Consider the following 11,881-nt stretch of genomic DNA (forward strand, 5'->3'; position numbering starts at 1 on the left):
CTTCCACTGAGTCAAAGGGCTGGTTTGACTTTGCGATTTTGAAAGGACGGCGGTCGTGACTTTTAGGCGCTAACACACAGAAGAGATGAATGGCACGCGGGGCGATCCACCTGATTTATTTGGCAAAGCCCTATTAGTTCCTTCTGCGGCAAATTAATACCATCTCTCGCCTGTTTGTCAGTGGGAATTTAATGTTGGCTAAAAAGTCATTGAGAGTTGTCTTCGGATGGAAGTCCGTTCAAAACAGAACAAAAAAGATGAATTTGAGAAAAAAAAGCTTAATAAAGTTGTCTTTAAGCAAAAACCACTCAAGGCTTGACTGTTAATCAACAGAGCATTACTTACCTTACGCAGCATCGCTGAAACCAGAATCTGGCAGCAAGTTTTAAAAAGGAACCCTTTTCTCTTTCTTTACAGTCACAATTTATAACAGCTGAATTATTGGCTATAAATACTCTTTTCCTTCTGCTAACATATTGTGCTTCTGGGATTGTTCAGAGCAAACATTTTGTTGCTAAGACAATAAACTCCTAAACTGGGCCTTCTGAAAAAAAATTCAAGCACATTTTTAGCAGCAGCTCTTCAAAGAATACCACTATTCCATCTTAACCGACTAAATTCTGATTTCATTTCACTAGTACTGAAAATAAATTTATTTTTTAAACATAGAAAGCTGCTGCTTGCAATATGCTGGAGCATATTTGTTTATATACCAAAGCTAAAAATTCAAACAGGATGAATTAGCAGAGAGTTTTCTGTGGAAAGTGGAAAACTAGGCAAGCAAAAGACATTTGTAAATACATGTAAAATATTAAATTATGGAACATAGAAGATAAGGGTTTAATATACATCCTGTTACACATGGAGAGCAGTTTTTCTACATGTAATATGCACCTTACTTTAAAAAAAAAAAAAGCTACCTAAAAATCTTCCAAAAAACTGATACCAGCAAGATTTGAGTTTTCTTGTTTTTTAAACAATGTCCCGGATAGATACTTTAAACGAGAATATTTGTGAACACTGATATGTGATAGTATGGCTATATAGAGCTCTTTATGCCCTTTATAATCAGAGAGGTTACACGTTAGTGTTACACATCACAAATATGTGTTACCTGATCAGAAACATGATAAAAGTCAGGCTCCGCAGGCTGCAGCGCTTTTACTCTGTTTCCCCGACTCACACGAAATCTCACGTATCACAACTCAGCTATGTTTTTACATTTGGAGGGACCAGAAAGAGAAGAGTTTGTGAGCACAGGCTGGCAAAACCCCCAGTGCCCTGGGGAAGTACCGTTCCCACCCGGCTGCTCACCCGGCCGTGGGATTTGGCTCCGTCTTGGGGAGAGATCTGTGCGTGATGCTCGCAGACAGCCAAGCTGAAAAGATACAGGCTTCCCACATTAACACTCCTTGAGCTGCATCAAATACAGTTATCGTATTAGCTGGCTGAAATTGTGTCATACTCTTATTTTTAGTACACTATTATGCCTCTGGGATATATTTTATTTAAGAGGGAATTGGACCTAAGCAGATGTTGTAGCGGTTTTCTAAAGGGGGCTTTAGGCAACTCGCTGTGAGGTACCTGAAAGACTGCATGTATGTTTCGGGGAAGGGGCAGAGTGAGTGCATGAGCCAAATACAGTACATGCATCTTTTTTTAGTCCTGAGCCACTGTTAGGAAATTACAGTTAATTTTTCAGCCAAACAGTGATCTAAAATATTCCATGGAAAAAATACTGTAATTTTTAGAAAGAAAAATATTGAGGTTCTCCCAAAATTTCTCTAATTTAAAGCAACATTATGAAACAGAACAAGCGAGAATGTGCTGAAGAACTTGGCAAAACATATCATGCAGTAATACAGGATTTCCCAAAGGACCAACAGTGACTACGATGGCTACAGCGCTGAACTGCAGGCCCGTGTGCATGCAGGCCGTTCCATCCAATCCTAATGAAGAGCATGAGAACCATAATTTGCATGGGTAAAGTTCTTCTGTGCCAGCACAAGAAGTTGACTTCTGCTTCCCCAAGCAGCATCTTGGAAAGCTGCCCTGGTTTCTTGGTCACAGTCGTCCTGTCACGCTGCTATGGGATGGGGTCTTTAAGAAGAGAGCATCTTCTTAGAGATGCTCTCCAAGCAGATGAGAGCATCATCTTGGTGATGACACCAACAGGTTCAGTTAGGGACAGCTAACTGGGAGAAGTTAAAAATGCAAAAACGCGGGGGGGTGGGGGTGGGGGTGGAGTTTTAGGTTGAAGATAGGGAAAAAAGGACATTTTATCACTTATTTCATCAAACACTGTTGACAAGAAGTGGCAAAACTACATGGGGAAGGCACCAGGAAATAAGATAGAATTTTGTAACATCTTGGGTACGGGCTGTGCAGCAGACAAAGGACACTGATGGGGAAGGACTGTAGTCACAACGCTAAGAAATGGAGGGCGCACAGAATTTCAAAAGCTTTTGTCAATAGGATTTCATACCCAATTATTGTCACGGGACTCTCAAATTTTATTTCCTGCAATTCTTCTGGCAAAAGGCCAGTTCTCACATGACCTCCATAATTTTTTTAATCCTATCAATGAAATAGTCTTTCCTTCGAGGCAGCCCATTTTCTTCCCTTTTAAGAGAGCTGATTTCCCTTAGAATTTGGAGCTGTTTTATAAGAGAAGTGACCATAAATGGTAAGTTTCCTCTTCCAGAGATGAACTAACATCAGCACGCTAACATCTGCAATCCTTTGATTTTGTTACAATGATACTAGATGGAGCCCACCCACAGAGGATGCCATCCAAAGAGGCTTTCTTTCTTCTTCTTCTTGACTGGGTGAAAAGTGGTTGTGCCAGGTGGCAACTTTGAACACGGGTAAAGAGTGGACAATACGCACCAGCACGGGATCCTCGGGAGACGCACAGCCTCTTCTGCGTGCGGCAGCTGTGGGGTATCGGCTGTCTCTCTGGGCAGGGATCACAATCAATTTCAAATCTCACGCCTGCTTCTGGTCTAGGTTAGCAACACAGAGTCAGGGTTGATTTGAACCTATCAGATAGCTTAAGAATTAACAGGTTATTTTATTACTTAACAAATCCAGGTGATGGGATCAACTCAGTGGGGCTCTTTTCTGCACAGCCGTGCCAAAGGCCTTCGATCTACCTGCCCTCCCTGCCCAAATCTGCAGGCAGTGGGGCAGGTGGCAGGGAGCAGAGCCTGATTCAGCAGCAGCTACTGCTCATTTTCTTGTCACTCTATAGGTCACCGGCTGGCAGAAATCTCTGCGGAAATGCATCTAAAAATATTTTGAAAACTTGGCCTCCGCTGATGAGAAAATTAAGTGGTGACTCATGCTCCCATCAGCTCCAGACTTGATTACTGCAATTTGATGGACTGAGAAGCTGGTATTCCACCGAGACTGCAATTTGCTTAGGGGAGCAGCCGAGAGGCCTCATTGGCACCAATTGCTTCCAACGCATCTCCCTTGTCCTTTTAATCACTAACAAATTTAATTTCACTTCTCACTGAAGATCTCACTCTCCACCTTTCTGGCAAGAGAACAATTTAGAGGCTGCTTTCGTGACCTCTGCTACAGCTCTAGATGCTGGCATGAAGCAGACCTGCCTGTAGCAATGCCACGTGCCTGCATCTCCTGGCATTCCTTTCTCCTGTCCTGCACATCTCAAGCCATCGGACAGTCCTCGTCCACGCTACTCCAGAAGATTACTTGCCATCCTGCAGGGTGCTCGCTGTTGAATGAGAATTTCACAGGAACTGTACACACAAAACTTCAAAGAATTCAAAGAAATTCAAAATGCCCCTTCGAAGAAGTGACAGTCTAACGATGACAAGTGATAACGTGGTTTAAGCAAGAAAACAGCAAAGAGGACACGACCTCCCTCTTCTGCCATTGTTCTGATACGATGCTGTAGTTTTGGTCTGGGAGATTGGGGCTACCGGTGGAAATAGGGGCAGAAAAGATTTGGTTTGTTAGATGCTGGGAAGGACAGGCCATCAAATCTAAAGTAAAACGCTCTTCATTTACTCTCCTCGTGTGCTACATTATCACCGAGCTTTGTTAGAACAATGGCAGGGCTTTTCAAACAGCGTCCCTAGGGAGACCGCTCTGCAGCTTAACAGCCCTTTCACTGGAGATGTGCAAGTGTAACCAAGGGCAGAATTTAGTCTCTTGTCTACTTAACGTGTTTGCGAGGGACTGTATGTTTCTGGCACTTTATAATAATAGTAATATAAATGCATTTGGATTATAACAAAATGGAGAAAGTATGATTTAGCCCTTTACTGTGTTGTAATTCCCAAATGCATCAACATCTATTTAAGTGCAGAATAGTCTACAATTTACTTTACAGTTTACAAATACGGTGCTGCCATCGTCTGCTGTAAAGGTTCTGTATGAGATTATGATTCAATACAAAACACAATTCAGTGTCTGAAATTTCATTTTTAATGTAAGAATAACATCAAAAAAGTAGCTCTTTCTCCATATGCAGTCTTGCAAAAAAAATGTATACCAGGGACTTGGTCCTTTCTAGTGATTTCTACATATATAACTGCTCATCTCTTATGCACGTATACACTTGCACATAAATAAATGTGCTTGCAGACAGACAATATTTCATCTTGCCTTCTAACCTCCTGCTGTCAGGATATTTCCACAGAAAACCGTACACAAATAAAACTAACAGCTCCTCTTTCCTTGACTGCCAGAATAACATAGGGGACTACTTCTGTAAAACCACGCTGCCGGATTACTCGCCTTTTGCTCTGCGAACAACTGTGCGCCTTCTGCTGAGATTGCCTTTTCTGTCATGTAACCTATTCGCACAAACTAAAGGATCTAGAAGAAAAAACACAACCACAATTTTGAATCTAACGACATAAAAAATGATTTATCTTGGACCTATTACTGGGGTCATCAAAAGCTTCTCAATTTAGCGCACAAAAAAGGAAATACAATGTTTGAGTAACTCGAGACAAAGTGCTAAGATTCCCTGTGACCTCGGAAGTGCTCTTTTATTGTTTGGACATTTTTTTCTTCTGCTATCATTACACGGGGTTATAGATATGCAGAAGATAAGAAGTGTTGATGATCAAGAAAATCCTTATTTTTTAACACGGGCAAAGTTCTCATTTGCCATCAGTTTTGCCTGATTATGTTCAGTACCAGATATCTCTCAGTTAAATTTAAAGCCACGAAGTTTAAAAGATTCAGAACTGTTCTAACCCTCTACTGAAAAACTGGTGGAATTCAATGAATTAATTTTCATTTGATGATAATTTGCAGTATTCTGAGGACTCTCCCCAAGTTTAGTTCATAAAATATTTCTGTGTTGTTCACAGATTTTTTTTTTTTTTAATAAAGAACAAGCAAACAGTTTAAAAGCTGACCAACAAAAGAACAAAACATAGGTAACAGAGGTAAGGAATTGACCTAGAGGAAAAGTAATTTTACCTTGTTTTCCTATTAACAAAATTAAATTCAAAACCATTCTGTTTATTAAAGACATATAGGCATAATAACAAGTCATAAACAAAACATCTTAACAGTCTTTAAACATAACAGAATTGATATGCATAATTAAATTTCATTAAGTACGGATTTAAAGTACATATTTCAATTTTGCTTTATATTCCCTTTAGACCAACACCTCCCAACACCGATACACAATCTTTAGGCTGACCCAAGCAATCAACAAGGACTTTGTAAAGGCTCCGACAAAACCCCATCTTAAAACAGTTTGAAATATTCTTCGATGAAGAAAAAAATTAACAAAGAAAAAAGGATGTGTGCAGTGGAATCTAAGCAAGTTGTTGGATGTACTGAAAGTGGGCGATTCAGTACGCAGAGGTAGCTCAGTAAGGGTACTTGCAGTGTTCTGACTGTTTAGCATTGACACAATCACAGTAAGTTACTGTATGCTTGAACTCTTCCTATATGTTTTTTTAAAAAGCAAGCCCTCTTACCGGGCCGGTTGCTGTGCCATTCAAAACCAACAGAAAGAGTCATCGATTTCAGTGGGATTGGGATGAAGTTCTTATATACTCTGGGAGTCCGGGCTCCCTGCCACAAGCAGGGTTTTTAAGCCCAGACAAAGGAATTTTTTTCCCACATGGAGCCAGTTACCGCTTAGCATGCTTAAGGAAGGGGAACCTTGAATTTGGCCCAAGAACATGCAAGCTATTCTCTCCAATCGCCTCGCAGGTTGGCCTGCTGGATCTTGACTACGCTGTCTGGGGATGCGCTGATCAAAACTGCGAGCTCGCTGCCCGCTGCCCTTTTGCATCACTGGCTAGTGAGAAGAGAGCACAGCCCTGGGGGACACGGGCGGTGGACAGTGTCCCTCAGCCCTCCGGCCTGCTCAGTGTGCAGAGCTCGATCCCCCTCCAGGGAGTGAAAGAATTCAGCATGTTGCCGCCTCACGTACCTTCGTTACATGGTCGTTTTATTGGTGATAACAATTCTGAACAAGGTTGACCCTGCCAGGTCCCAGTAGTTTCTCATACAGATGGCAACAGAGCAGTCTTGCACTGACTGACCATCAGGGAAAGCACCGGTGACTGGTACCAGATTACTTTCCTGTTGTTCACAGGAATAATGGAGTAGGAATAACAGACCAGGTAAACCAAATGCTATTTTTTCCACTAAGGCAAAAGGATATGAATTGCACATACCTATTGTCATACAAAAAGATCTTTAGCTTGTGTAAATGGCTACAGCCTTATCAAGGCCACCACAATTTACATCTCCTAAAGATCTGCTCCTAAGTGTTTGCAGCCAGTTGCACCACTAACTGCAATGTTAACTAACAGGCAAAACTTCTGCATTTATATTGATCCCAGCTTGACCTATTTCTTTCATTCCTTTTAATGTTTTAATGCACAATTGCCAGCACGGTTTTTGAAGATGGGTACACCTCAAAGTCTGGATTAGAGTACACTTCTGAAATCTTAATCTCCCGGACAAGATGCAGTACTGGCTATATGTTTAAATATATGCCTGTATCCCTTTGTCTTCTCTTTCTCTCCTCTTAGAAATAGTATTTTGTATTCTTTTTTTAATATAAGTTTATTAAAAAGAGTAACATTTTATTTTTAAAAATGTTGTGACTGATTGTCAAATTAGCTAAGATAGCGTTTCTGTTACTATAAGGATCCTTTTAATTGGCAAAAAAAAAAAAAAGTCAACTTTCTCGTCTTCACAAACTATTATTCATTACCAATGCAGCAATATAGAAAATGTAGCTTGGGTCACTACAATAAAGAGTCTGTTTCAATATTAGCATCCTAAATTCTGTTACCGCAGAACTCTGTGCATTGCACCGGGGAAAGGAAAAGAAAAAAGAAAAACAAAAATGTGTGTTCTTTAGGGGTAAATTATAAAAGATCTCATAGCTGCAAACACAAATACTTCACTCATAACCCAAGCACCAGACCATTTCTTTGAAGAAGCTTATGAGGCATTTAAGATATACAATGGCACAATATCATACAATGGAATTGAAAGAATTTTCTTGAGAAACCATTAACTTTGAAGGAATGTCTAGACAACTGTGTCAACAAATGCAAATAATTCATGCTTCTCAGCTTCTATCCAATGGATGGCCCCATGCTGAGTATACACAAACTCAGAAGAAAAAGGCATGTCACAGTCATATGACTAGGGAGTGTAACAGAGTCACACAGAAATTCAAGTCAATCTTGAAAAAAAAAAAAAAAAACAACGAACCACTTTCAGAAAGCTCTTCCCCAGGGTAAGCCAGCAGTGGGATAGGCTTCTGGTCATTTTGGCTAGTTTAAAACAGAGACTTACAGCTGGTGCACCCTGGCTTCAAAGGAGGGGCAATGGAAGAAACAGCTGTTAGTCATGACCATTCACTCGGTTAGAAAAATAAAAACTAAAGGACTCCAAAATACTGTACAACCTCTTGCAGTAACCAACAAAGTGGCTTCTGGAAACAATGCTTATGCCAAAAATGCATCTGTAAGGCACTTAACAGGTATCTTTTTAATATATATATATATAAAAAAATAAAATATGCACCGAAGCAACATTCACAAATACCCAGTTGTCTCAATTGTCTGTGTGTACAGTATAGTACATATATACATTCACTGTGACACAGGCCATCTCCATAATTATACCTTCACAGGTGCTTTGGGCTGCCTGGTTAACTTCAGTGCCTGTGAACAGTAAACAAAACAGTCACTTTTGTGTATTCTTAAAAGACAACCAAAAGCATAAGACAAGATTTTTATTTATAAGAGGCAACAAAACACTGCGTGTACTTCTGGGATGCTGAGCGAGGAGTCAGCATGGAGCTGACAGGCTACTCTGGGTTTTGCGATCCTGTTTTGATCTCTGATAGCCCATCACAACCTCCTCATATACGGATAGCCCTAACAGAGGAACCACAAGGAATATGGCACCAGTGCCAGTGAAGGAAGCGGAGGTGGGTCTCGGGTATCTTTTAAGAAAGCCACCATTTGGACCCCACTCAAACCACTTGTGGTACCAGATACAAGAGCTTGTGACCCACTTAGGGAAAAACTGTGAAGAAAATTTCTGCCGACACCTTTGCGTTCCCTGGCCTCCTTCCACCTGGCTCGAAGCCTGCTCAGCGTATAGTCACTGCTGCAGCGGTGGATGTCACGCACCTCTGAGGTTTCTACCTTTCTTTCTGGGAAAAGGTAAGAATAAGCCAAAGTCCATCAGTCCAGAGGGCATCTTATGCCAGGGGACACCTGACTTCTTTGTAGCTCTAGTCTACTCTTACTAAGGAGGAGAGAAACCACATGCCTTTATTTGATGGCAAGGTCCAGCTCCCTGTTCCCCGCAGGGCTGGCAAACTATGGCAGCTAAACTATTTATTCAGTGTGTGACAGAAATTCAACTCAAATGACAGGTGACCATGCTTTTAGTTGGGGAGGAGGCAGCCTCTCTAACTTAGGAGGCAAATGTGACAGCCTTAAGAGGTGCTGGGTTTTCAGCTGCTCTGGTATACCGATGTGGTCGCTGTGAAGGATGCCTGTTGTTGGTGTGCTCTGCAACAAAAAAGCCCAGAGCATTCTTGTGGGAGATGAATTAGCCGGAGTGAGGGGAAAATTAATGAAATTTGCAAATTTGTGAAATTTGGAGCTTCTGTTTTCCTTAGCCTTTTGGGGGAAGTGCCCTGTCAGACTGGCATTTACCTGTCGAGTGAGAGATTTATCATTTCTGGAGGGTTGGCTAAACAAGCAATTTTCAGTCTCAGAGATATCTGATGAGTCTTCTTATTGTAGATATTAACCTTTAATATTGTACACTTAAAGCTTGTAAGCACTGCTTGAAAAACGCTCCGGCACAAATGTAAACTCTTTAAAAAATCCAAACCTTTAAAAATAAATAGGCTATATTCCCCTCAGAAACACCAGCTTTCAGCAACACCAGCATTTAACTATTGTTACATCCAGCCGTCTGAGATTAGTCTTTTGGATATTATTCAGCAAGAGACTTTGGAGAGAGACATCATTCCACATTTTGTTTGGGGAAACAATTTTTTAACTTTGTAGTTTGGCAGATTCTGCTGCCATATTTACAAACTAGAAATACTTTAGTGCAGATGAACCTCTAAATATTTAAATTCAATTTCATACAACCAGATCACATGTACTATCATAATTAAGTAAGAATGTCACTGCAGTTGAGTACTGTGACTGGATAACCGTCTCCCCCTGCAAGAGAGATGCCAAAATGAAGCCAAGGTGTTTATAGAAAATAAACATCAAGGGTGATGATGACATGTTTATTTTCAAAGCGGGATACCATTATCCAGTCACAACATTCACTTCTATTATACTTATTATAACTTTACCAGACCCAACCTCATTGATTTTTTTCAAAGAGTAATTAAAATAACATTTGTGAATAATACAGAAGACCAACTGAAGAAACTGCTGCAACAGAACAACAATCCCCCAAAGTGGTTCTACGGTAGCATTACAGTCTGATTAACACAGGAGGTTTATTTGATGCTTAATGAATAAGAAACTAGTACTGGTGAACTGTAAATCTCTCCAGTACTGGTTGACTTTTCTGATGCGCTGTTTAAAGGCTGTGTTAACTTGCAGCAACTGACAGCAGCCCCTAAAGGCCATTACTGCCCCTGAGGATCAGGGAGGTCTGGATGAGTTCCAGCCCCACTCCTGGTCTCGGCAGCCGAGAGCAAAAAGATGCTGAAGAGAAGCCAGCATTGCAGGGATGGTTCTGTCACCAGCAGTGGCAGCTTTAGGCTATCTTTCTGCAAGAATAGCACGGAATTTTCTTTACACAACTAGTAATGTCTCCTGATAATTTCCAATTAAAAAAAAAAAAAAAAAAAAAGACTTTGAGACTGATGGAGAAATGACATACAATTCTCAATTTTCCGTTTTTGGATGCTTTTTAAAATTCAGGTAACCAAAAGTGGAGCCGCATAAAAATCACTGATTTGGGGAATTTAGGATTCAAGTTAGCAAGGTGACTTTAGTGGACTGATGCTAGTAAAATAGCAGCCTGTTGGGGTTTGCTGAAAATTGGAAACACGGAATTTATCAAAAAAAATTTCTCCACTGACAAGCGGAGAATGCAGGGTACTGGTGGCACTGGTTTTCCCACAACAGGTCTCAACCTTCACCTGAAGTGGCTGTCAAAGACTGCTTCAGTTGCCACAGCTTCTTGATGCCTATTATCTCAGAACTTTAGAGACTATTAAAATCAGCTGCATGGAGTAGCTTTCTGCAAGGTGGTTACTACTGTTCTGATAGCTCAACTAAAACCACTGCAATTATTTCATATACATCACAGAATGGCTGTCAGATGTCAATAGCTTCTATTTATACTGAAATAAGCATAATTTGAATCAGTGATGTTGGTGCAAAAACCTCTAGGTTATAATCCTACAAGCTACCCCATGCCATAATTTTGGCATGAAATGCGATGCACCAGTCTTCTGTAAACTTCTTGCTATTGTAAAGGGTGACCCATGTAGAAAAAAGAAAAAAATATATATTTTTGTTTTTCATCATGCTTCAATTCAATTCAGAAAGTGCCCTCATTTTACCTGATTTCCCCATCTCCCATGCCAGTGGACAGATCTTTGTCACTTCTCCATAAGGGAGATCCAAAGCTGTGACTATTATCTAAAGATGGAGCCATTCTTATTGGGCATAATCTGAATTCATAATTTTAATGAATTTATAATTCGAACTAACCATAGAAGTCTCACTTGAAGATTTGAACCTTTTCAGAGCCAAGGGGGATAAAGTTCAGCATTTTTAATTTGATATTTCTGTGACTATCACTGTCATAAATGAAGTAAAGGAACAGAAAAATCCCTACCGTGGGATCTCCAAGAAGGAACCTGGGGAGTTTAAGATGTGTTTAGGTATTTTTTTCTCATAGCACATTTTCCATTATAAATCACACCCAGCAGTTCTTACCTTTTGTCTAGAAACCATCCAAGATTTTATTGTTGGTACCAACAGACTGCCAAGAAGAATCTGAGCAGGATGATAAATGAGTAAGGGGACGGAAATTAAGGACAGGTGCTCATAACCCGCAAATACTATCTTCAGCATTGGAATCCCTGCAGGCAGAAAAACAGGAGACAGACTCTCACCTCAGACTTTGAGCTCCAGATAAAAGCAAAGCATTTTATGTTGCATAGACATTTCACCAAAAATAAACCCCAAAACAAACAAAATGAAGACTCAGAAGTTTTCACACAAAACCCCAACCCAAACAAACGAGCAAGAACATGAACAAAAAAAGAAATACATGGCAGAGAAAGTTCTGTGGCAGAAAGGAAGGAGTAGGGGAATGCCATAAAAGATCTTTTCTAATTATTCTT

General features: G+C 40.4%; 1 protein-coding gene across 1 annotated transcript in view; it reads right to left on the minus strand.

Moving 5' to 3' along the window:
* Nucleotides 1-7,571: 7,571 nt before the first annotated feature.
* SLC10A7 (solute carrier family 10, member 7) overlaps nucleotides 7,572-11,881 on the minus strand; it is a 192,600-nt gene continuing 188,290 nt past the window's right edge. The window contains exons 12-13 of the mRNA XM_009890754.1: nucleotides 11,472-11,617; nucleotides 7,572-8,195 (exon numbers count right to left, since the gene is read on the minus strand). Coding sequence (XP_009889056.1) covers nucleotides 8,151-8,195; nucleotides 11,472-11,617 — 191 coding nt within the window. The 3' untranslated portion in view covers nucleotides 7,572-8,150. The remainder of the gene's footprint in view (nucleotides 8,196-11,471; nucleotides 11,618-11,881) is intronic.

The sequence above is a fragment of the Charadrius vociferus genome, unplaced genomic scaffold (genome assembly GCF_000708025.1).
Source record: "Charadrius vociferus isolate BGI_N301 unplaced genomic scaffold, ASM70802v2 scaffold178, whole genome shotgun sequence".
Lineage (NCBI taxonomy): Eukaryota > Metazoa > Chordata > Aves > Charadriiformes > Charadriidae > Charadrius > Charadrius vociferus.